The sequence below is a fragment of the Vollenhovia emeryi genome, unplaced genomic scaffold (assembly GCF_000949405.1).
Source record: "Vollenhovia emeryi isolate VEMERY1.0 unplaced genomic scaffold, V.emery_V1.0 DF939181.1, whole genome shotgun sequence".
Classification (NCBI taxonomy): Eukaryota; Metazoa; Arthropoda; class Insecta; order Hymenoptera; family Formicidae; genus Vollenhovia; species Vollenhovia emeryi.
In genome coordinates, this window is record NW_011967185.1 from 839,151 (window position 1) to 864,604 (window position 25,454).

The 25,454-nt window shown below is 45.5% G+C and overlaps 5 protein-coding genes across 8 annotated transcripts; 2 read left to right on the plus strand and 3 right to left on the minus strand.

Moving 5' to 3' along the window:
• Positions 1-89: 89 nt before the first annotated feature.
• On the minus strand, positions 90-12,933 carry LOC105563009 (PH-interacting protein). 2 transcript variants are annotated; one of them, XM_012014250.1, is made up of 22 exons: positions 12,592-12,933; positions 12,412-12,470; positions 12,289-12,318; positions 11,955-12,014; positions 11,025-11,175; positions 10,801-10,899; positions 10,178-10,515; positions 9,725-9,879; positions 9,273-9,590; positions 8,744-9,161; positions 8,434-8,659; positions 7,877-8,213; positions 7,514-7,703; positions 7,123-7,368; positions 6,816-7,037; positions 6,283-6,661; positions 5,062-5,461; positions 4,766-4,981; positions 4,492-4,672; positions 4,254-4,416; positions 4,058-4,189; positions 90-3,660 (listed from the first exon to the last, which is right to left on the minus strand). In XM_012014250.1, exons 1-22 carry the CDS (start codon positions 12,632-12,634, stop codon positions 2,621-2,623), a joined length of 5,403 nt encoding a protein of 1,800 aa, XP_011869640.1. In that variant the 5' UTR covers positions 12,635-12,933; the 3' UTR covers positions 90-2,620. The 2 variants fall into 2 exon arrangements, with proteins under 2 accessions (XP_011869640.1, XP_011869639.1); XM_012014249.1 differs by having other exon boundaries at positions 6,816-7,040.
• A 101-nt stretch (positions 12,934-13,034) lies between these two features.
• On the plus strand, positions 13,035-15,783 carry LOC105563051 (dehydrodolichyl diphosphate syntase complex subunit DHDDS-like). Its single transcript, XM_012014323.1, has 5 exons — positions 13,035-13,073; positions 13,903-14,107; positions 14,601-14,785; positions 14,867-14,935; positions 15,097-15,783. Exons 1-5 carry the CDS (start codon positions 13,035-13,037, stop codon positions 15,289-15,291), a joined length of 693 nt encoding a protein of 230 aa, XP_011869713.1. The 3' UTR covers positions 15,292-15,783.
• Positions 15,784-15,875: 92 nt separating this feature from the next.
• Positions 15,876-19,364, minus strand: LOC105563012 (protein Hook homolog). Its single transcript, XM_012014255.1, has one exon. The coding sequence runs from the start codon at positions 19,283-19,285 to the stop codon at positions 17,180-17,182; it is 2,106 nt and encodes a 701-aa protein (XP_011869645.1). The 5' UTR covers positions 19,286-19,364; the 3' UTR covers positions 15,876-17,179.
• Positions 19,365-19,525: 161 nt separating this feature from the next.
• LOC105563011 (iron-sulfur cluster co-chaperone protein HscB, mitochondrial) lies at positions 19,526-23,880 on the plus strand. 3 transcript variants are annotated; one of them, XM_012014253.1, is made up of 5 exons: positions 19,526-20,400; positions 20,506-20,600; positions 21,682-22,550; positions 23,112-23,368; positions 23,442-23,880. In XM_012014253.1, the coding sequence occupies exons 3-5, from the start codon at positions 22,191-22,193 to the stop codon at positions 23,569-23,571; spliced, it is 747 nt and encodes a 248-aa protein (XP_011869643.1). In that variant the 5' UTR covers positions 19,526-20,400; positions 20,506-20,600; positions 21,682-22,190; the 3' UTR covers positions 23,572-23,880. The 3 variants fall into 3 exon arrangements, with proteins under 3 accessions (XP_011869643.1, XP_011869644.1, XP_011869642.1); XM_012014254.1 differs by having other exon boundaries at positions 19,527-20,400; positions 20,476-20,600; positions 22,174-22,550; XM_012014252.1 differs by having other exon boundaries at positions 19,527-20,400; positions 22,174-22,550.
• A 12-nt stretch (positions 23,881-23,892) lies between these two features.
• On the minus strand, positions 23,893-25,137 carry LOC105563013 (adenylate kinase isoenzyme 6). Its single transcript, XM_012014257.1, has 3 exons — positions 24,900-25,137; positions 24,670-24,821; positions 23,893-24,235 (listed from the first exon to the last, which is right to left on the minus strand). The coding sequence occupies exons 1-3, from the start codon at positions 24,931-24,933 to the stop codon at positions 23,894-23,896; spliced, it is 528 nt and encodes a 175-aa protein (XP_011869647.1). The 5' UTR covers positions 24,934-25,137; the 3' UTR covers position 23,893.
• Positions 25,138-25,454: the final 317 nt, after the last annotated feature.

Consider the following 25,454-nt stretch of genomic DNA (forward strand, 5'->3'; position numbering starts at 1 on the left):
ATTTTGAAAGCAATTCAAGTGAAAAAAAGGCTAAGGTCTCTTTCATGAAATTTTCAAGATTGATGGCATAAATAATCCACAGGTAGACATGTATAAAATAATTTAATCTTTTTATTGGTGGCGGTGGGTTTCAGAGAACCATATTGTATATAACAGAGCATGTTGATTTCACAACAGAATAAGTGTCAAACTGTACATAAAACATAACTGTTCCGTATTAAACTGTTCCAGCATACGTGTCTTTGACGGAGTATATATATGTACATGAAATGATATTATTCCTGGATGTTCACCACGTGACGTATATTCGTTATTGTATGATTAATGATGATTAGAATGATACCAAAGTTAACGTCGTTAAATTAATATTAATAAGGCTAGATGCATTATCGAATCTACATGTGATATGACTGCCTTATGTAAGTCATTAAAAAAATATCCGTTACAATTCTAATTATTGATAATTTACATTATCATATATTTGATATTCTTAAACTAATATCACAATGGCTCGAGACAGTCAAGACTTCTGATGTTTGTGCATGTGTCCTGATAAACGATGTTTAGCTGCTGGCATCACAACTGTCTTCCGATCATACAACTATAATGCATAATCCGTTCGAATTCGCGTTATATAAATCTGGAAAACGTCTCTATCTGCCTTCGTGAAAAATTCTAAAATTGCGTGATTTCCTTAAATCCGTAACAGATGTACAAATCCTATGTAAAAAATCGTTATCTCACGCGCGAACTACAGACCGTATAGATAATTTATCTTATGCAACGTCAAGAAGAAATTAGAATTATATTTGAAATGGATAAGATATATTTACACGCACGCGGACTCACGTTTCTACATGTGACGTGCGGTAAACTTAAGTAAACTCGTGAGAAGCGAAAAGGCAGAATCCGCAAGAGAGAAAAGGAGGAAGAAAAGGAAAAAGAAGAGAAGAAAATAAAGATACCTTGTTGTACTCCCAAATATTGTTCATCACATTAAAAAAAAAATTAGAGTCAGTTCTCTTCGTATGCTAACAACAAACCGTTGTCGTTATCGCACATGTTACATTTAATATAACTTAAAAATAAAATTACAAGTCCGCTGTCTAAAGAGGTAACCATTGTGTATGTATATGTATATATATATATATGTGTGTGTGTGTGTGTGTGTGTTATGTGTGTAACGAACTGTATAGATCTATCTTTCTTTCGGGGCAATGCGAAAATTCACAGGTAATTACATTACGACTTGCGTGTCTTCTCGAAAAGGTTTCGTAGATAAAATAAATACTGATTCATGTTCTCTTACAGTGGAACATATTTAAAAAATTACACAAAGGCTCTTGATTGTTTCATTGCAGTTCTATTGAATTGCGACATCAAGAGAAATCATATGAAACGTTGCGTGTTAAAATGAGTGTTGTTTCTTTTTTTTCAAATCTGTCTTTCCAGTGAAAACGAACTTTGTAACAAATAATTATATAACTCTATTATATTATAATTATAAAAAATATGTATTATAATTATAAAATATAAATTATATAAATTATAATATAAAAATAGCGGTTTTATGGCTATAAGATTTATAGCCGTTTGTCAATTTACCCACGAATCGAAAGGGGTTTTCTAATTTAATATGACTGCAATGAATCAAACAAGAGTCTCAACACGAGCACATAAACTCTCAATTAATAACCATTACGATGACAATGCGAAGACCTTATTTTAAAACGATAACTTGATAAATTTTACGAGTGCATTATTCAACTTTTGTTGCTTCAATGAGACTGAAAACTGTTTTATAAAATAACACTTCTCCTTTTTTTTTTTATAATCATAGCATGAAAATTTCATTTGTCAACTAAGCTATTGAAATCAATGGAAGCAATTGATATAAACGTAGACTCACATCTTTTCGAAAGACGCGTTTTTGTTTCTACACTTTCAAGATGGTTAACAATATAATCATTGTACCTGTACAACAACACGATTATATAGAATTTTCGATATAATTTTCTTTAGAATACGTGAAACTTTATACAAAGTTGCCTATCGTTATTAAATTCGGTTGAACGCGCAAATAAAATCATACCGAGTGACTTATAAAAAAAACGGAAAATATCGCGTGCCCGCTCACACTGTTTCTGTTTGTACCTTTGAGCCAATGTATTGTTCAGATCGTCAGTACAGGTCAATGTAAAAGGGAAATATGACATTTTTCTTTACAGAACAAGTCGCTTCATAAAAATAGAAGTACTTAGCAGGAGCGCCCGATACAACTCACTCTACAATCTCAATCTTTTATACAAATAAATGGTATTTTTTTTTATTCGAGCGTAGTTGAAGAAAAAACCTTTGAAATGAAATCTCATTTCAGTTTTTACTGCGTCATCTCCGAAGACCATATCGCGGCGTGTCTGTCGGAGATTCACATTGGTATCGTGAGGGGGAAAATAACGACGACGAAGCGAACGCCGAGAGAACGAGAAGACCGATCGACCGAAAATTCTGTTCATCTCTGGACAGTTCTATGATTCGAGTTTTCGATGCAATCAGCACGATACCACACTCCTCGGAATTCTCACCAAGACCCTTCGACGTTTTACCTAGAGAGATGCCGTTAGGGCGACTCTAGGAGATAAGCGCGGGCACGCGGTGTCATTTTACGTATGCGACCTCGGCTACTTATGCTGATGCCGGGCTCCGGCATGCTCTCGTCGCTATCCTCGGCGTACGAGCGACGCTTAATCTTGCGCCGGTTTCTCACCGGCGTCACGGTGTGTTCGTGTTCGTCCACGTCCACGTCCTCGTCGTCGCTGTCCTCGTTGTAGCAGGGCCGTTTGCGGGTCGAGGATCGCCTGGTGCTACTGTGCTGCCTCGTGTCCTCCAAGTCCACGGAATCGCGCTGCGTCCGGCGACTCGAGCGCGACGATCTGAAGGATCTTTTGTAGGAATAATCACTGTCCTCAGAGTCTTGATTATTGGCCTTGTGCTGTAACTGTTGCGGCTCTTCTACATCTCCTTCCTCCTCCTCCTCACCCGCCTCCGCCTCCGCCTCCTCCTGCTCCTGCTCTTCCTCTTCCTCTTCCTCGCTCTCGCTGTCGCTGTTACCGTTCTTCCCGTTGTTAGCGGCGTACTTTTGATTCTGCCCGCCCACGGTTACTAACTTTCGCGATCTAGTGTCCCTTTTGATGATCTTCTCTTCTTCGCTCTCCTCCTCCGTAGAGTCTGGCGCGAGGAATTCCTCCTCGTCCTCTTCGTTGTCCTCGTTCGCCTTGTTCTCCGCAACGTACTCATCGTCGTCGTCGTCCTCGTCGTCCGCGATAACGTTCGATTTCACTTTAGGTTTGGACTGCTTACCGTTCTTAATATTCCTACCGCGATTCTTGCGAACCTGTTTGCCGCGACCGCCGGGCGTGTAATCGTCCCCGGAATCGCTATCGGCACTAACACTGGGCATCGCTGTCCTCGCTCTAGTTCTTCGGACAGGGGCACTGTCACTGCTATCACTGTCCGACGTTGCCTCGGACTCACTAGCGTCACTATCACTGTCCTTCGGCTTCTTCGCTACGGTCGACCGGCAGATTCGCAGCTTCAACGTTGGCCGGGACGGGCCGGAATTAGACCGTTTCGTGTGACCGTTTGTCATTCGAGACGGGCCTAGAAAGAAAATTAAGATTAGTCATAAGAAACTACGGCTCACTGTGATCAAAATTATACAAGCGTGATAGATTGTAATCAGCGCTGACGATTTCAATTAATTGAATTTATGCTACCATTGATTGTCCTTTGAAAATTGGAATAACCGTATAGGACATAAACCGTGTGGAATTTGCCAAGCTTCGTGGTCCAATACTGTACGCGATGTTGCTTTTTCGGTTCAATTTGTACTCTCATCAAAGTACGGCGTATACTTTTCTTTAAAAATTCCAAAGTGTGCGAATCGCAAAATAATTCTCGGCCGAAAACACTTGAAAATATTTGCAAAACCTGACGAATTCCTTCCACGACATACGCCCAGCAGAGTGATAATTTGGAAAAAGGTACACGCGCGTACCAGGTAAACATATGTCAAAACTGTTCTTTTTCTGCTCTTTACCCGACTCCTCATCGTCGTCGTCCTCACTGTCCGCATTGTCCTCGTCATCGTCGTCGTCGTCGCTAGGAGCATGTTTTGATTTGGAAGGTCCTGCACACAAAACAATTTGCACTTAATCGTGTCACGTTTACACGATGCATCAACGAGCGCTTACCTGTGCCGTTACTTAAATTAGGTTTCTTCTTTCGAGTCCTCTTGCTTCTCGTCTTCGTTGCCCGGCTGTTAACGTTACGCCTGCGCGACGATTTCCAATTTGAAAGTATCCTATCCATATGCTCCTCGAACATAGCAGACAGTCTTATTGTCATCGAGTATATCTGCACGAGGAGAATATTAAGGAAATAATGCGGAGTTACGAAACGAGGCGGACAACCGTTGTATTATCGACTTACCCTCGAACGTTTGTTGGTATTGAAATTCCTACTGTTTGTAAAAATCAACTTCATATCCTTGACAAATTCTATTGGCGTATCGTAATTACCGCCCACTAAATCCTCCTTGACGGTGCGCAAGTCCATCGGTGTGTCTATTATTTGATGATATTCCGGATGCTCCAATCTGTCCACCGGTTCCCTGCAAAACGATCGGTGTCGCCTCACTCATATTCCTTGTTCAGATACAAAACGGGAATTCGCTATCGAAAACTCGAGCTCTCTCTCGACTTACCTGAAAGGTATCGAGTCCTCGCACTGCCACAGGCACTCGAGCAGGTGGCGACACGACAGTTTCCAGTCTTGCGAAATGTCTTGCGAACGTAAATTTCTAGTGGAACTCGGTTTACTCGTCGAAGGTCTGTCCTCTACGTCCATCTCCGATTCGGAAGAGTGGTACGTATCGTTCAACTGATGATATACTGCCGGGACATCTACATCGGTGGTTTCCCTACGCGAGAAGTGTCATTTAAATAACGCACGAGAAGGAAGACTCCGCGATTTTCGGAACAATGGTAAAATGAATCTTACTTTATTATACGTAGACACAGGTCAGTGACTATTCTCGCCTTTTTCACTATGTGACTGTGCGGCTCGTTGAACTGTTCGGCATTCGTTGCCAAGTATCTGACGTCGAATTGCGCCGACGTGATTCTTCTGTAGAAATGATTTTCGAAGCGAGCCTTTATGGTCGACAAATCGATCGGATACTCCACGATGTAGGCGTAAGTTGGATAAAGACTGAGATCAACCGGCACCACAAATGGCTCTGCGATCGCGAGGCTCATCACTTGATCCAGGCCCCGTATGATTCGGCGACAGGTCGCTTCTCTGTCACCCATCGGCCACTCCTCCGCATGTGGCTGATACAGAATCGCCTGTCTCTCCTCCGGTAAGACGGGAACTGCGCCGCCAAGTTCCAACGGGACTCCTAAACGAATCATTAGCACGTAAGTGACGAGTAATATCGCATAGAAATCACACCGCTCTCTCGACTTGACAGTCATGTTAAAATATAGTGTGACGCAGATAAATGTGCGCTGCTCAGTAAATAAATGAGCGAAAAAATCCGAGTTCAAATCCAGCCATCAGTAGTACTGTTTATTGCGATTAATATTACCACCTCGACCAAACGACCACATGCCTCAGTGGTCGAATTGGTTGAGACGCCCGCCTAGAGTGTAGGGAAGTCCAGGTTCAAACCCTGAGGTAATATTTTTCGCAATGGATTTCTTTAATTAGAATTTGCCAGTGGCGATCGTGGCGCAGAGGATTGTGCGCTGGTCTGGTAATCCGTAGACCCGAGTTCAAAACCAAACAAAAACATTGTTGGTTTTTCGTTCGATCGCCACATAGCGAAGTGGATATAGAGAGAGGTGTTATAAGAGGTTTGGGCACGTTCCTTCAAAAACGCCTTGTAATCCCAAGGGGAATCAATAAAATGTACTAGTACTAGTACTAATTAGAATTTGCCAGCCATAGGTCGTCATGCAATGTTTCTACATTGTTTAATTAATTACTGGCGTTAAATAATTCTTTACGTTAAAATATTACTATCAAAATTGTCATTTGTCCTCTCTCAATCAATTTGAAACTAAGCTACTTCGATAATCAAATTAAATCAACTTACTTAATTAATTACTGGCGTTAAATAATTCTTTACGTTAAAATATTACTATCAAAATTGTCATTTGTCCTCTCTCAATCAATTTGAATGTAAACTACTTCGGTGATCAAATTAAATCAACTTACTGTCTTCGTCGACAGGTTCGAGATCCCAAGGGCTCATTCGTTCAAATTCCCCATTGTCCCATCTAACGCGCAAGCACATGAACAACGAGTCCAGAAACTCTTCGTCCAATGGCTCCATTCCGACAATCTGTCCCATCCACCATCCATCGTCGATCATACAACGAAATTTATCTCCCTCAGACCAATTTCGTGCCAACGCCGTGTCGAAGGTTTGGCGCAAGACCAAGAAATCTAACACATCGGCCATATCGTGGTATTTGATGGTGAAATTCTGTCCAGTGAGTCGACCGTCCGCATCCATCAATGCTAATTTCAAACAGCACAAACGAGGCGGTCGTATTTCATATTTAATACCCACTACTTTCACAAATTCTTGCGCCTAGAATATAAAGTTTCTGATTAGTATAAATATGTAATATATATTACACACACATCGCTCCGGCGTTTGAGATTTTAATATCGCATATGCTGGCCCCGTGTAATTAAAAAAAACCCCCATTTTTTTCTTAACCCCTAGAATAAAATGAACATACTCTAATATTTATCTTGGTCCATGGCTCGCACCGCGGACTAAGCTCATAAACCTTTTTATTCCTAATTGCATCTAAATAGAATTTATGACCTTGTCGGAAATATACTATTTCGTCGCCCATCTGTGGGTAATAAGGGGCTTTCCTCGGTATTGCTTCGGTGAGCCATTCCGAAGGTCGATAAATTTCAGGAACTTCACGAATACCATTAGCTATTTGTACTCCCTGCTGAATGAGAACGGCGGCGGGTTTAGAAAAATGTCAAGTTAAAATAACGCAAGAGAGTCGCGATGTAACTATATAACAATACTTTTTTCTTAGGACGCCTGCTGCGTCTTCTGTCCGTCTCACTCGGCGGCGTGACGGACCGCTTTTTCACGGGTTTCCGTTTACTGCGCTTCGGCGGCTCCAAACTCAACCCGTGATCCGCGATCCAATCGGAATACTCGGTGCTGGAGTCCGTGGTGCTATCGGAGCACATATCCTCCTCGTGAGCGGTGGAATCATTGCTATTGCTACTGACTGAACTCGCTGACGACGCAGCATTATCGAGATTCTGTAAAAACGCAAGGTATCGTCACGATGCTTGACCACAGCCGCACAAACCCACGCAGTCTCCTATTCATCGTTGCAACACGGCAAACACGATTGCCTACGAGTTGATACTTATCGATATTAAATATCGTTTCTGTGCGAGATACCTCGTATTCGTCCTCTTGTTCTTCGCGCGTTGCCCTAGTTCTATAACCGTGCCTAGTAGTTCTATTACGCTTGCGGTTTACGAGTTTATTTCCTATATTGCCTTGATTAGTGGCAGTGCTCGAGGTAGGCTGTGGTCGCCGTCGCATCTCCCGACGCCAGTTGTCCAACTCCGCATCGGCCATTGCTAGACTTCACGGATAACAAAATTCGAGAATTAATATGTTCTCTTACCACTAATATTAGCGTCGTATTCAAACGTATTAATCGATCCATTTGAAACAAGTCCCTTACGAAATTCATTCCGCCATTCTGATATGTTACTTATCTAATAATATCGTAAGAAAAATCCATGTAATATTTACATTGTTTTATGCTGAGTCTCTTTCACAGCCGGATTCAGAGGACGCGCGAGCATGGGTTTGTTCCACGGAGTGGTGTTATCCCTTTGCCAGTTACCGCTACTTTGCCGAACACCTTCAACGTTGCCCTCTCTCCTCAAACCGGCTCTGCTACCGCGGGGACTCGCTATTTGACGGATCGGTTGCTCCGCGACGTTGTTCTCCCTGTCATCGCCGGCACCGGCAGCGACCGCTTCTCCATCCGCATTGATATTTTGCCTCTGAGCTAGAGCCTCGATCAATCGATCAATGTTCGATCTCGGTTCTTGTTCTGGAAGACCTTCTATAACCTCTTGCATGCCTATTAAAGAGAAATTTATATTATTCTAATTAAAACAATCATTTTGTTTAAAAAGCATTCCTTATATCCCAAAAGAGTGAGAAATGATTACAAAAGTAAAACCGTAATTTTTTCTGCTAGTGAAAAACTACTGGCAATACTCGTCTCAAATCATTAAAAAAAACTTTCTAGTAGATTCAGAATTGTTCTACATAATCGTATGCGTGAATTGTTATCTCACCGCCTGCACCAACCGCGATATTTGGTACCAATTGTTCGCCTCTACAATTTTCTCTACCCGGCACCAATCTTTGCAACGCCGGCGGATAGGGATTTCCATCTACATCAACCAAAAATGGTGGCGGCATTAAATGTGGCGCCGTTTGTGTCTGCTCGTCGAGAACGTAGTTATTTCCGTCTCTTATCAAGGGACGGTAGTCCGTGTGGAAGAATAATTCTTTCGGTACCTGAAAATAATCCAATAGGCAATAATTTGGGAGTAGCTTAGGTACGCTACGATACAAAGTGAAATATATAAACAGGGAGCTTACGATTTTCAGTTTCTCGACTCCACATCCAAATCCGTACATCAAGAGATGCCCGTTGGAATCGGTCGCGGCGAGCCTCGTACCATCGGGCGACCATTTCGCATCGAAAACAGCGCAATTTCCTTGGCCCTCGACAAAATTTTGAAAGCACACCAACGGTTCTGTATTCAATACGTCCCAAATAATAAGTTGCCCGTCGTGGCCAGCACTGAGAATCATTCGAGGATCTATTGGATGCGACTCCAGCACGAAAACCTCGTCTTTGTGCCCCCGCAGGACCTTTATCAGGTCACCCGATTTTGCATTCCACACTTTCAGCGTGTGATCGTTCACCGCCGTTATAACAAATTCGTCGCTCACGTCCCAACAAACCATAGTCACTTTCGCCTTTTTGGTCGTATCATCCTCCATCTCTAGTTCTCTGTAAAGAGAACAAAAATTAAGTATTTTTTCGTACATTGTATTAAATGTATCGTATCTATTGATGAAAAATCCTCTTTAAGAATTAAATCCAAATAAGAAGACAACACACCCAGGGAGCTTTGTCGTCATGAGCAGCTGTTTATGCACCCATTGCTGTTGCTCGAAATGCCACACGTTCGCAGTACCATCTTTAGAACCGGAAATGAATTTTAAGCCACTGTGCGCCCATTGAATACTATCGACTGTGTCGGAATGCGCCTCAATCTCGAGGACTCTGCGAGGTCCTTCGTCACCCAACATCGCGTAAACTCTCACGTTATGATCCGCGGAGCCGGCTGCCACAAATGCGCCCCCGGGGCTGAAGGAGGCACAGATCATTTGCGCCTGGCCGGGCCTCATTTTTTCATGGTACTGGATGGGCTTTGTTCTATAATAAATTAAAAACGACACGATTATTCTACGTAAAAATGTTTATACAAATTGAAAGTAATATACGAGAAAAGGGATAAGTGTAAGGATAAAAAATTATTGCGCTATTTGTGTAAAATTAGTCAGACTCACTGAAATATCGCTCTCTCGTTCGGTTTCTTTGTATGAGACCAAAAGGCTACGGATCCGTCAGTACTTGTAGAGACTAAATAGTAAACGTCGTTACACGCTATTGGACAAAAATTGATGGACGTAATCATGCCTGAATGCGCGGTTAAAACTGCCACCTTGAAAGAGACACAATTTGCGTGAGTAAAATACAATTCTCGTACACTGTCGAACTTGTAGTGCCAAATTTAACTCAACGAGTAGTTAGAATTTATTATCTTGACGCAAATTGTAGTTAGAAAAAACCCAACTACATCTTTCATTCAACTCATTTCAAGGTTTCTTTTAACTTCATTAAATTAACAACACCTTGAGCAGTGGTAGCTACTTGTCGAGTTAAATTTAACACTACAAGTTTTCTAGTGTAAACAGAAAAGTAATTTTATTTCTCGTGTCCCGCTGTCTCGGGGTACGTACAGGTGACATCGACTGAAAACACCAGACCCGTATTACTCGATCCAAACTGCCTGCTGCCAGCAGAGTATTATCAAAATTCACCGTAATGTCCATAATCTCTGCAGACGCGCCGCGGAAAGTGGCGAGCAAACGCCCGTCAACGCAACTCCAGACCTTGACGAGCAAATCATCGGCTCCGGTTATAATGTATTTGCCGGTGCGATCAAACAGTACACAATATACCGCGGACAAGTGACCCAACGTATGCCGATACAGCTTCATTTTGCTGTAGAACTTTGTCGGTATCGCCTGCCTCCGACTCAAAGGGCCAGAATTCTCGCGTCCCTGAAGTACACGTACTGTTGGGCAAAAAGATTTGCATGATATTATACGACATTTTGCGCGGAAAGCAAAAGTATGGAGCTTCGTGTCCACGAAACGCTAGAAATTGGTCCGCGACCTCGAGCCAAGAAATGTATAGCCAATCAACTGCAGCTTTTCTGTAAGAGATGCAAGTTGAGTGGCTACATATTTCTCGGCTCGATTAAAGCACAGTGGACACGAGGCCTCGGAAGAATATCCAAGTGTAAAAAGTGTCACACGGTAAACGCATGTCGCGTTTACAAGCTACCGAGCTCTCTTACCTATGTTAGGCACCGACAGGCTACCGGCCAGTTCCAAGAAAGGTTTTCCGCCGAATCTTCCAGAATAAGCGACAACGCTGTGCGCGTGACACGCAAGATCTGCGGAAACAGAATTTTACAGATGCCGGGCGTGAAGTTTATGCATCGGAAGTGAACGTGTATTACTCCAGTAAGTATCAATTGTATTAGAAAACAGGACGGACACGCATCTGTGTCCCTAATACCTTCGTGAGTACGCAGCAGGGACTGCCTGCCTGCTCCCAGAAGAGATATCACTCCACGAACGCATGGCGGCACTTCTTTCTCTAACACTGGCCCTATTCTGGCACATATTTGCAACAAATAATTCGGCCCAATGTGGGGATACTTCTTCTCCTGAAAACACCATCGCGTTTTCTCAACGAATCACCGTGAAACGCACGCGTGAAAAACCGGTCAAAGCATTCACAAAACATTCGCATCGGGTGCCGCGTCAAAAGATTCTAGGACCGTCAGGATAACCGAATATTCGCAGAAAGGAATCATCAGTACCCAAACGCACGTTGCGCATAACTTTCTAGCATAGATATCAAATTCGGACGTGCAAAACTGAAGAATCAACAAAAAACCGATCACACGTGACGCGAAAAAAAAGTATCGCACAAAATTGGGAACCGACGTTTCCCCAATCGTCCCAACGAAAGGACCGTCCGACTCGGACGGACGTTCGCGCGAGAAATTCGAACGGTCAAGTAGTTCCCGCGGGCGGCCAATCGGCGGCCGCGCACAGTACCGCACGTCGCGGACGGCCGCGGGTGTCAACACTCATTGATCAGCTCACGCGAAATGGCCGGAGGCGCGCGGCGATTGGCCGGCGGACGGCGGCGGCGGCGGCGGTGGGGGGGGAGGGAGCGTGGCGAGCGGTCATGGCGTGGGGGAGAAGGGACGAGCGACACGCGAGGAGAGTGGGGGGTCGAAAGGGGGTAGAGCAACCCCCCGCGGATCGACGGGGGGGTACTCGACGCGCGGCTCCGCGCATTATTTCATCGAACCACCTTGCGACGCGGCCCGGGGTCCCCCCGCGGGACCTCGGACTCGCGTCGCACGGCGAGTCGAGGGGGCCGCCGAGCGCTCGCCTCGCCATGCCGATCGCCATGTCGGCGTGCCGTACTCACCAGCTCCTCGAACGTCTGAACGTGCACGTTGCCCTCCCAGTCGATCCGCGACGGCAGTATCTGCGAACAGAGGCGCGATCTAGAATCCATAAAGGGGATGATCGGGGGAAGGGGGGGGGGGTATTGATGCCGATCGATCGGCGCGATCGTACGCGATCGCGATCGCGCGCGCGCGCGCGCGCCACGAGGCCTTCGCGATCCGCGATACCTCGCGGGGCCGTGCAAGGTCAGTGACCTTGAGATTCTAATGTTTTGACAAGCAGAAACCACGTGCGAGCCATGTGGTCCGAGACTCGGCGTTGTATACAGTGTCGGGGCCCGCCGTACGGCTTACCTCGGTACGCTCCAATTCCCGCTTCAGCACCTAGAAACAAAGCGCGTTAAGTGCTCCGCGTGACGCGCTCCACCGCGGCTTGCTCGGGCCCCGCGGGGCCGCGGGACACGTCGGCGTACTCACCGTCGCCGCCTCCGGACAGATGCTCGCCTTGAGGAACTTGACGATCAGGAAGCACAGCTCTGGAAAAAGAGGAGTCGCGCGGGGCGCTTTAGTGACGGCGGCGCGTACGGCGCGATGGCACGGGCACACGCTCGGGCCGCGTCGCGCCTCGACCCGTCGCGGCTCGGCGCCCGCGTTTACCTGGTGCGATCCTGAACTCGTTCCTGGACGTGCCGCCCTCCATCCCGGCCGTTCCGATCGATCTCCTATTCACTCACGGACGACGACGGGAGCATCGGGCTTACGGCTCGTAGCGCCGCGATAACCACAGCGGAGTTCATTTTCTATAGCTCGGACTGTGGACTGCGACGCGTACGCGCGCAGGCTCGCCTACCCGACGCGAAGTAGTCCCCCAATGGCGGAGCGCCGCGCCATCCATCGGGCAGGCGCGTAGCGACGCCGCGCGGCGCCCGGCGTACGTCGGGTCGCCGCCGCCGCGTCACCCGGAGATCTGCGCGACGTCGCCGTCGAGGGGCCGGCCGCGGGTTTTGCGGCGCGGCCCGATTCCGCCGCGGGGCTCCTGGTACGGAGTTCCGCGGGGCCGCACGGAAAAATCTCGGCGTCTCGCGCGACCGCGGGAAAACATGGCGAACATCCGGATTACATCATCCGGGAGCCTGTCGGTGAGGCAGTGACTCCGCCATTGAGCGCGGTACGCTTGAAAGTAAGCAGAGACGTCCCGAAAAACTATCGAATATCAATGCATTCGTCAACTATGAAAGTATCGTAGTTAACAGGGACTGAATAATCTGTATATCGAATAAAATATCGAATGATAGACACTTTTTATAGAAGCTATAAATAATCTTCGTTATGGTTCCTTTACCTTTTTTATAATGAAAAATATAGGGAATATCATTTGACATGCATATCAAGATTGCGGTCAAACTGCCGCCATTCTTCGAAGCGTTTTTTTAGAAAATTGACCAATTACAATCGAGTATTCTCTTCACATTCCGACCGCGGGCGATCAATTTCTTAAATCTTACGTCTTAAAGTCTCATTGTAGACGCCGCATTAGAAAGAGATCAAATCAGTGGCGTAACTACCACCCGGGAAGCCCTGGCACGGTCTGGGGGCCCCAGCTTAGAAGGGCCCCCTAAATATTCTGGACTGTTACGGTCGAAAGAATTGGTCCCAAGCCCGTATAAGAAAAAAGGAGGGAGTTTTGTGTGAGCTATAGATTACTTACAGATAGCTAGATCAATGACAAATCTTGACTTAATCTTCTGTTCTATCCGTTTTTGTTGTCAAAAATAGGGGTTTCGTTTCCATTTGAAAATTTCAAGTTGACCTTCTAATGATCCCTAAATTTGACCCCTATATAAAGGGCCCTATTCAATTTTTGCCCGGGGGCCCCCAACATTGTAGTTACGCCACTGGATCAAATCATTTACTTTTAGCATTTTTACTGTAGTGTAAGATACAGAATGGACCCCCTGTTCTTTATAGCTGTACTGGCTGCGCACGAGTTCAGATATAAAAAACCTTGTTACAATCCTTTTTGTTACAAAACTGCAGAAAGGTGGAGTGTGCATTCGCGTGATTGGCAATTTGTCCTTGCTCCCAAAAGATTTATGCAAGATGATCGCCGAAGTTGCTATGATCACTAGGGACAATAAGAAATTAATTCTGAATTGTGCTTTTCCTTACACATGCAAGTATGATCATCGTAAGTCACATTTAATTATATTTGCACTTGCTTATTTTTTAGACCAAGCATAAATGAAATTATACAGGGTGTCCTGAAATTCGCGAATCAAAATACCATAGCAAGAATATCGTCGCAAAAATAAATTAAAAAGTTATTTGTCATTTTTCTTTCCGAGCAGTAGTTTTTTTTAGATAAAAAGGTTCAAATTCGCGAATCAAAATACCAACGGAAACCTGTCCGTGAGTCGCGCGTCGATAGTGTTAGTGCACTAATTTGTTTTGAACCTTTTTATCTAAAAAAACTACTGCTCGGAACGAAAAATGGCAAATAACTTTATAATTTATTTTTTCGACGACATTCTTGCTATGGTATTTTGATTCGCGAATTTCAGGACACCCTGTACATACATATATAGTACATGGTAAAACGTAATGTGTATATACCATATAGTAATTGAAAAAATATAAATTTTTTAAATATTTTTTTATATCGGTAGCAAGGGATGACATTACTCGTGCAATTGAGGATATAGCAAAGGGCGTAAAGCGTTCTGATATCTTGCCCGAAGATGTTGATGAACACCTGATTACCGATTGTTTGTACACTTGCAAATCTTCAAACCCGGATTTATTAATTCGTACTTCTGGAGAGACTCGACTTAGCGATTTCCTTATGTGGGAAGTAAGAAGACCATTTCGTTCTTGTAGCTCAATTTCTTTTCCTATAACTCGTCGAGGCGGAAATTTATTCATTTTTTTTTAGATTGCTGACACCTACCTCTACTTCCCTGATGTATTGTGGCCTGAATTTAGTCTTTGGCATTTTTTGGTTGCAATGGCTACGTTCGGTAGAAAAAGCTGCTTTGCAACTGTTGTAAAATTCATGAATCTGATTGACGTATGCTCTTAAATTCACACAAGATTGAGAGAACACACCAATCAGATTCACGAATTTTACAACAGTTGCAAAGCAGCTTTTCCTGCCAAACGCAGCCAATCTTTCATTATCAGAGATGCTTTCCTGACTTGCAAAGAAATAAGATTACGAAACCGATCTTGCGTAACAGTAGAGTATCCATGTTTCTCGACAAGTTATATCGCGGACGCGATATTATGATTGAAAATATGTATCTATTACGAGACACGGTAGTGTCTCGCGCCAAGTATAAGCGACAAACTATTAAGTGACATCTGGTCTACCTATCAATCGTTCCTAAAAATAAATAAACGCTATTCCAGTAAAAATGAAAGTATCGGTAAAATATGATGAAAATATTTTGCATTGTATTTTACTTCGAGTTAACTTTCCATTGTAATATAATTGATTAGTTTGGTCTCGGGTTTTATTATTTACCAACTTATTACAGCAATTAATTTGTTTGCACTATGTTTTGCGCGTCAACAAAACTAAGTTGATAATAAATTTTCATAAAAATTTGTAATTGTAAGAACTAATCAAGCAATTAAATAAAAATCATATGTAAAAACTAATATTAAAATTTATACAAACATTTGTTGTACTAAGGCATTTAGAATACTATGAACTCACAATCAGTGAGATAACTACAGCAACTTCCAGCTATATAAGACGTTAGAAAACGAGAAATAATAAGAAGAAATAATTAAATGGTTAGTTTTAGTTAGGGGTCTTACTTTAAGTTTATTATTCTATAAATTTTTTTTTATTAAGTTATGTTTTCAGAAACATCCTAATCGCAATTATATGTAGATGATAAAATTCGCTCCCATAATACGGTTTGTATGCAGTACTGGAGGGCATTTATGTATTTATTTGTCTCTGTATGTACATTCCATACATAACTTTCCGATTGTTCTTCATCGCTATATCCACTGGAGAAATGTAAAATAAAATTGTAAAACAAATAAAATAGCAGTAACATAAATTATATATATATATATATATATCAAATAAATAATGTTAGTCACACAATATTAACGTGCGTGGCTACAAAGATATAAATATACGAACAAGTTCTTTACGTTGCGATATTTATATAATTTATATGTATATTTTTCTCCAAGAAATGTATTTAGAGCACGCTATACATTATATTTACAATCATTTCTTTCATCATGTGTTGTTGCGCAAAGCAAATCATGTTTGCGAATGTACATTTAGCGTCAACCAATCAATCAATCGAGATAAGCATCTACATTTGTAGATATTTTCGAGTCAATAATTGTTCTTCGTCAGTGTGATTTAAAATATCGCTATATGGAATAAAATTTGTTCATTTTACAGACCAATCGACACTTAGCACAATACGCAGCCTATCACGAAGCAAAATATTTCGATATCTATGTATAATCTTATTTACAACTTACTCAATATACTTTTCTTTTTTTTTTGAGCCTTTAAGATAAAGTAAATATGGTAAACGTTTGCGATATAGATACAATTTTCAAATGTACAGGGAATATACATTTAGTTCACTTTTCTAGCTGTTGGAGATGATCGTGCAATTAGTTGCTTTTACATACTCATTAAAGATATAGGAACACATGTATTGGCACATCTCTAATAGCTAGAAAATTATCGTTTGGATAAAAACGCGGATTGTAGAATTGAATTAGATTTGCGTTTGACGATTTCACACAGAGGGACAAAACGATTGGCTGGATATTAAAATGGTTAAAATGAGAGGGACTCTTGCTTACAATTTGTAGGCACAGTGTTTCAGCTTATCAGCTCCATAAGACTTGATAAAATATCAAATTGTTTGTATGTAAATGATAGGAAACGATAGAAATTTATCTTTGCTCTGGATGCTCTGGCTCAATTGTATCTACATCGACAGAAATCTAATCAATCGTGATAATCGCAACGGGGAGATAAAATGTGACGCCTCAATGTTGTGTTACGAGTCGACAACGCTGAATATTAGACCGGCAGTCATCGTCATTTGGACAAATCCATGATTGAGTTGACGACCTACGTGGTGTACGGCGTCACATTTGCAATCGCGTTGTCAACGACATTACCTCAAACGACCGTTTACCACTTCGTCCTGTAATAATACTTAAGCGTCGAGCCAACTTGCTCATGCGCGAGTCCTTATTTCGAGTTGTAAGGCGGATAACGTCTCGTCGAGGGTTGCCTCTGTCTGGCTAGAAAAGATTGACCCTGTCCCGAACTGAGCGTCGCGAGGCGCTGATCCATCACTTCTCTGTGACAGTTGAGGCCCAGCCTGTAGAAGGCGGTGACCATCAGCTTGTCCTCCATCTCCCGCAGCAGCCTGGACTCCTTCATGGAGCGCTCCATGTCCTCGATTACCTTGCGCTGCTCCACCAGCTGGTTGCGCAGCACGACGACCTCGCTCGGCGTGGAGCTGCTCTGCTTCGGGTCGAGGCTCTTGATGACGCTCTTGGCCTTCTCGATGTACTTCTTGTAGCGCTCCTCGAGCGCGGCGTTCTCGTACTCCTTCCGCGAGAGCTTCTCCTGAAGTGCAAAGGCCTTCTGCTTCTGCGTCTGCAGAGTGCCCTCGCGCTCCTCGAGCTGCAGCGCCAGCCGTTCCCTGTCAGCTTGCGCCTTTCGCAGCTCGTCCTGCAGCTGCGACATCTTCTGACTCAGGCCCACGTTGTCACTCTTGCTGTCGCTAGCGCCGACCACCTGAATGCCCATGGCCTCCTCCAGTTTGGCCTCCAGCTCCATTATCCTCTGATTCGCCTTGCGATTTTGCCCGCGTAGCGTGTTCAAACGCTCCTCGGAGTCCTCGAGGAAGGCCTGCACGCTCGGCAGCTTGTCCTCGTTGCTGCCGGTCAGCTTCATCTTCAGCATCTTGTTCTCGAGCTGCAGGCAGAGCATTTTCTCCTTGAACTCGAGCGGGACCATCTCCGTGCCGGAGACCCCGGCGCTGTCGGCGCTGTCGGCGCTGCTGGGGGGCTTCGCCATGTTCTCGGCGGCCTGCAGCTGCGTGCACTTGAGCTCCTCGTTCGTCTCCTTCAGGGCGTCCCGCTCAATGACAAGCCGATCCCTCTCCCGCTGCATGGCGCCCAGCCTCGCCTCCATCTTCTTGCCCTCGAACTCGAGCCGGTCGCACTTGTTGCTCTTCTCGTCCAGCCTGTGATGGGCCTCGGTGAGCTGCTGCTTGTAGACCTCCAGATGATTGCGCAGCATCGTCGCGCGCTTCTTCTCTTCCTCGTAGTCCAACTTGGTCTGCAGATGCTCGACGTTCTGATCCTCCAAGATCTTCATCTGCCTCTTAAGGTCGCTCATGTCCTCCATCTTCTTCTTGTACGACTCTATCATGATCTCGTACTTGGCGTTTTTGTCCGTCGTCTCCTTGAGGGCGTCCACCTCGTCCTTCAAGCGGTTCGCCTCGTCGGCGGCCTTCTGCAGGTCCTCCTGGCGCGACTGCAGCTCCAGCACCTCCTTCTCCAGCAGCTCCACCTTGAGCCTGTAGTCGTCCCTCGACGTCTCCATCTTGAACAGCTCGTCTTTGAGCGCCTCCACCTGCTTGCGCAGGCCGGAATACTTGAGGATGGAGCCGGACTCCTCCGGGTTCTCGAACTCGTCCAGCCGCTCCTGCAGCTTCTTGTTCTCCACGATCAGCGCGACCTTCTCCTCCTGCAGCAGCGAGAGCTGCTGGTCGAGCTCGTAGCAGCGCTGCGCCAGCTGGTCCTTCATGGCCGCCATCGCCTGCAGCTCCGCGTGGAGCCGTTGCAGGGCGTCGTCCGGCACGTCCACCAGCGACTCGAAGTTGAGCTCCTGGATGCTCTGCATTATCGCCCGCTGCACCGTCTCCTCCATGCCCATTATCCGGGTGATGTACTGCTGCTTCTGGTCGCAGTTGACGGCGCAGCCGAGGATCAGCTGCAGCAGCCGGTGCAGCTCGTCGCTGTCGCAGTGCTCGCCGCCGATCTTGGCCGCGTCCGGCCTGGCGTAGCCGGGCAGCTGCTGGTTCAGGCACTCCACGTAGTACTCCATCACGGCCTCCACGATCTTCTTCATGTTGCTCACCCGCAGCCGCCAGTTGCCGCCCACGTCGGTCTTGATCTTCGCCTTCCACACCGCCGTGAACCACTCGGGCGCGATCTTGGCCAGGGCCTCCGCCAGGGCGACCCCGTCGCTGATCTCGTCCGCGGTGCCGTGCGGCGCCTGCAGGTCGAAGGTGCCCAGCCACTTGATCAGGTAGCCCAACTGTTGCCGATAGTCTCCCATCTTCCTCGCCCTGTCCCCCGCCGCCTGGACCCGGTAGACCCCCCCGGGGGAAAACTCGTCGTTACCCTCTCGTCAAATGCCGCCAGTCGCGTCGCCCTCGTGACCGCGACTCCCGGTCGAGTTCATAATCCCGCGTGCGCCGCTCCCTCGGCAATCGCTCGCCCCTCGCCAGCCAAGCGCGACTCGAGCTAACCAACAAACGGGCCACTGTCACCGCGCGCCCGATAACGCCTTATCGGGGCGGAAGTCGCGAAGCACCGCCGCGTACGACAACGTAGGCTCGTGCACGCGGCGCGTCGTGTCGCGCATGGCGCACGTCAACCGACGAGGGGGACGTGTGAGTTGACCATCGTCGGGCCACTCTCTCTCTCTCTCTCTCTCTCTCTCTTTCCACCGGGTGTCGCGCACCCGCGGGATCGGAAACGAGGCTCGGTTTCGGTCACCAGTCACGGCACGCTCTCGCCTCGACCGCGGCTCCGTCGAGCTTCGACGCTTCCAACCTTCGAGCTGCCCGGAGTCCTGGGGATACACAGCTGCGATCGAGCGATCGAGCGATCGGTCCGGCACGTATTCGCCAGCGATAACAATATTCGTGTGTCTGTTAAAAAGCGCCGCACTATGCGCGATTCGTGACTTGTATATTTCTTCGGCGAAAATCGTGATTTTTTTTTTGGACCAATATCGAAACTTGCCCGATATTGCAGACCTGTGGTCCCGCGACAACGGGCCAAAGGTTGTCCGAGTAAACGCGAACGGAACACGACGAATAAAAGAAGGAACTTACGAACGGCGAATCGCGAAGTGAGTGATAACGAATGTTCCAGCGAATTTCTGCGAATCACGAATCGCGCATTACGAATTGCGCATAGTGTGGCGCTAGCGATACGCGAGTCCCTCGCGAGGGAAAGAGACAAGTACACACACGGAGAGGCAGCCTGGTGGGACGCGCAATGAATGTGTGTGCGTGTGTTTTGTGAACGTGCGGTTGGCAGGTTAGGATAATCGAGCCCTGCGTTCTGCAAGGATGTTGCGTCCGTCGTCGCATGATTTTTCAAGCATCGATTGGCTGGAAATGTCCTAGAAACTAGACGAATTTTCTGTCCTGCGGCCAGTCGGTAGGTTCAAGAATTTCCGCGCAACATCTTTAGTTTTCTTTTTCTCACTGTCTTGCTCCACGCTCTTCTCCGCAGCGTTGTGATTCATTCGTCTTTTCTCTTCAGCTGACTTCGTCGCGCGTAGAATAAAGCGAAGAGACCGGAGTCGCCCCGTACGAGCCTCTCGGAGGCTAAGCTGATCGACTCCACGCTACGCGCAGGTGAGTTTCGTCTCAACTCGAGTTCGGGACTCGAGTCGTAATTTTAACGCCGAACCGCACGACTGCCTCGTGGCGTTGTCAGTTTTCTGTACTCGCTTAGGTCCAGTTTCACAAACGTCGGTTAACTGTTAACCAGAGTTCAGTCGACTTCCTATCTTTCTCTATCTTGTAGGGCCAGTTTCACAAACGTCGGTTAACTGCTAACCAAAGGTTAATTGATCCGCTGTCTCTTCTTAAATAATAAGATGAAAAACGATAGGGAGTCGACTGAACCCTAGTTAACAGTTAACCGATGTTTATGAAACTGGCCTGTAGTCCAAGAAGAGACAGAGAATGCCTGTGTCCAGCAGAAGTTAGCGCTTGCTAAGCGCTTTGCGCTCATTGGATTATACTTTCAGATCTGTGCTGAAATAGAGCTATTCTTCTAGATCTATCCAATCAGCATAAAGCGCTTATTAAGCGCTAACTTCTGGAGAACACAGCCAATCCATTAACCTACGGTTAACAGTTAACCAGAGTTCAGTCGACTTCCTATGGCCCGGTTTCACCAACGCGAGTTAATCTAATCGGTCGGTTAACTTTCAGGATGCCAACAGCCGAACATAAAACTGATACCAAGGAATTAGGTTAATAAAGAAGTTTTATGTTGGCACCCTGAAAGTTAACCGACCGATTAGATTAAAGCCCGCTGCAGACGATGCTATTTTTCCTGCTGGATTGCTTGCGATTTAGTAAATTACTATCGTTGCACCACTCAGCATTCAGGATTCCTAGTAATTTACTAAATTGCAAGCAATCCAGCAGGAAAAATAGCATCGTCTGCAGCGGGCTTAACTCGCGTTGGTGAAACCGGGCCTGTTGTCCAAGAAGAGACAGAGGATCAATTAACCATGGGTTAGCGGTTAAACGACGTTTGTGAAACTGGCCCTTATAGCCACATATTGGGTTTGTTTTCTGTTCCTGCACTGGTGAACTAGTGCAGTAAGCTAGAATGAGAAAAAATATGCTTGTCTTACTCCAATTTATTGCACTAGTTCACTAGTGTAGGAACAGAAAACAAGCCTATTGGTATACTTCACAGATTTGTGCTTGAAGAGGACCGCAGTCCGCACGGTCGAAACGTATATTATTTAAGATTGATAAAACAATACCAGTTGCGTCGAGGGAGAATTGAAGTCTTGGTTATTCTATTACTGGCGAGCAAAAGTATTAAATTTATCATTTCTGCACTCGCTTTGCAGAATATTCCGAAGTGTTGTGAAGGCGAAGAGAAAATATGTAGAAAGGAGAGAGAGTGCCAATGCGAGCCACAAAATGAACGGAACTTGGTTCTCGCAATGTAGAATCAAACATTTCTCTTCAACAGCGTAAACTTTTCGACCCTCCCTCGGGTCTTCCTCGGTAAAACTCGTTTGTCACTTCGCAGCGTTGATCCGTTTGATTTCCAAGGAGTTGCGCGCAATCAGCCGTCATGTTTGAAAAGTGACGAGACCGCTTTCGAGTGGCGGCGGAGTAGAAAACCTCTGCGGACGCGTCGCGACTTTGCATAAATCGTTCCCTTCCTGGACATCAGGTTATCGCTCTGGGAGGATGTTCTTGGCGAGAGTCATAAGGAGATCCGCGGCGGCAGCGAGCCCGGTGAGGCAGCGATGTAAGCTGTACTCGCATCACGCATCGTCGAGAAACACGGTTCACTCTACCGTCCTACCCCCGGGGACGCTGCGATTCTGCAGCGACAGCCCGCCCAAGTGCTGGAACTGCGACTACGCGTACAAGTCCGAGCTGTTCTGCTCCAGGTGCCGGGTGTTGCAGGAGCTGCCGCAGAACCTGGACTACTTCGATGTCATGGGGATCAAGAGGGATTACAACGTGGCGAACGAGGAGATCCATAGAAAGTATAGGGAGCTGCAGAAACTGCTGCACCCCGATAAGTTTGGCAACAAGCCCGAGGTAAGGGTGTACGTGGAACGACCTGGGGCCTGACTCTTGTGTCTATTCAGAAGAGAAACGTACGCGAAGATTCTGCTCTTACAGAAAAGTTGATTGGAATCAGAGCCGAATCAGACTAGCGGTTTTGTCGGCACGAATTCGACTGGGATTGACGATTGTCCTCTAGTCAATGCATAGTACAGACATAGTATTAGGTGCTTTCCAGCAAGAGACACAGATTGACACGGTGCAATGTGATACAGGGGCCGACAGAGTGGACCTATCAGTTGTACTATGGCCAATGAGAGCAAAACGATCAGCGAATTAATCGACTCTTATTGGCTAGAGGACAATCGTCAATCCCAATCCAATTCGAGTCGTCAATTGCTAGTCTGATTCGGCCTTTAGCTTTCAGCCTAATCGACTTGCGACTTTTCTGTGAGAATAGAATTTCCGCATACGCATCTCTTTCGAGTGAATTCGAGAACCGAGCCACTGGACGATCTTCTCTCGGAAGCTTTTTACTGACGGAATATTCTCCCATTCTCGCCTGTAAGTGAAATTTGTTTTAACTGTCGATAGAAAGAAAGGCAAATCTCAGAGAAGTTGTCGTCCCTAGTAAATAAGGCTTACAGTACGTTGGCGCATCCATTAAAAAGAGGATTGTATATGTTACAATTAAAAGGTATATCAATACCAGAAGGTACTACCAGTTTGAACCCAGAATTTCTCATGGAGATTATGGAGCGTAACGAGGAGATAGAAAGCGCGATAGAAAACAGAGATAAGGTCTTGAAACTGGCCAAAGAATCCAAGGAACTGCTCGACGCAATGTCGAGGTAAATTTCCATTCTCTGTATCCTCAGGTCCACATTGAAATTATCTTTAGTACGTTCTCAATTCTTTTTCCAGGCAAGTGGCAGAGGCGTTCAGTAAAGAAGATATTGAAACGGCAACAAAGATTTTAATAAAAATGAAATATTACGACAGCGTAGACAACAGATTAAGGAAGCTGAAGCATGATTTAGGTATAGTAGAATAAATACGTTGCAGCTTTTTTAAAAAAACAAACGTTCTACACAAATTTTAATATCCTCGCTCGCTATAAAATGTAAAAAATATGTCTCTGTGCTATATATAGATATATAGATATTTTAACATATGTACAGATTTTTTACTCAATGGAACTTGTGTATATATACACATACAATCATATCGCGTCGACAAGCTTGATTTATTCGTAACAAATCAATTGTAATCGAAACAAGTTTGTATCAGCTCAACTAGCTTAATCTAAGATGAATGTAAATGTTAAGTGAAAGGATAAAAGTCAAGCGCGCGCCGCAAAGAACTCGATACACACTTCACGCTTGCTGATTGTCTATTTTCCATTGCTCCAGCCACTGGCATATTCTATTTACATTATCCATCATCTGCTCCGGAGTGTCGTTGGTCAGCTCGTGGACAATTTCCTCCCTGTAGTAATCCCGCGCGTCCTCAAGAATAACCTGAAAGATCTCGCAGTCTATGTTGTCCACCAGTTTCTTACCGCAGTAGCCCCTCTCCTTGAGGCGGTCGTACAGGATGGTGTTGTCCGTTCTGAGCACGAACACGATGTCGATCCACCTCTCGGGGAAGAAATCGGCGCTGTGGTAGTCGACAATTTTTCCTCCTTCGCTCATAAGACCTTTTATACTGTGCAGTAGCTAGAATAAGATTTTAACACCAACATTTTCACGATGTTTAACGTATAATAAAAGTGCAATACCACGTGGTTTCGTTGCAACCAAGCTTGGCGACACAACGAAATGCAGGGATGGGAAGAAACTCGTTACTTTTTGTCTTTTTTGGTAACTTTGTTACTTTCTCTTTCCATCTGTAACTGTATACTATGTAACCGACTTGATTCAGGTACATTAATAGTTACTTTATGTATATTTTAAACCCCCCATAGATCGCAGGCATTAGGCCCTGCATTTGCACATAAACGCCCTTATCGACACTTAACAGTTCAAATGCAGATTATTTTTATTTTCATCGCAAGGAAGTAACTGTGAAGTAACGATTCGTTACTCTTTTTGGTAACTGCAACTAGATACTTTGATAAAGTAACTTTCGCAATCGTGACGAGGAAAATTACCTTTCCCTCGTCCAACACGCTGCATTGGTACTCCTCGTCGTACTCTTCCAGACACTCGTTTTCGATGGCGATTTTACTGACGTCGAGCCACTCCAGTCCGGTTCTCTGCGACAACGTGCTCGACATCATACTCTTGCCCACGCCAGGTGTGCCTGATAAACGATTCGACAATTCTCAAAGGATATTCGGAATTTATATTAAGCAATTGCAGGGTATGTGCCATTGTGTACCTGTTATTAGGATGTTGGGTCCGCTTCTGTGCATGTTGAACGTCTTGCGGTGATACAGATGTGGCAAATAGTCCGCAACCACGTGTGCTCACGCTTCGCCGTCAGCTGAGCTACGCCGTGAAGAGATCGGGGCAAAACAAATGGGATTATGGCCGGTATTCATGGTCCGTTCCAATGGAGTCTGCCGGACTCCCGTAATCAAAGTGGGCCGACATTTTTTAGACTAAAGCCTATCACACAATGCCTGGCAACAGGCAATAGGAATAGGGAATGGAATTTCTGACGCGTTGGATTGGTTGGAAGAAAATTTCCGACCAATCTAAAGCCTATCACACAATGCCAGGCAACAGGCAATAGGGATAGAATTTTTGACGCGTTGGATTCGTCGGTAATTTTCCTCCAACCAATCCAACGCGGCAGAAATTTTATTTCCTGTTCCTGTTGCCTGGCATTGTGTGATAGGCTTAACAGTTAAGTCCCAGTCTACAATAGAGATTTAAGCCCTAAGCCTTAGTCCCAGTCTACAATAGAGATTTAAGCCCTAAGCCTTAAAAA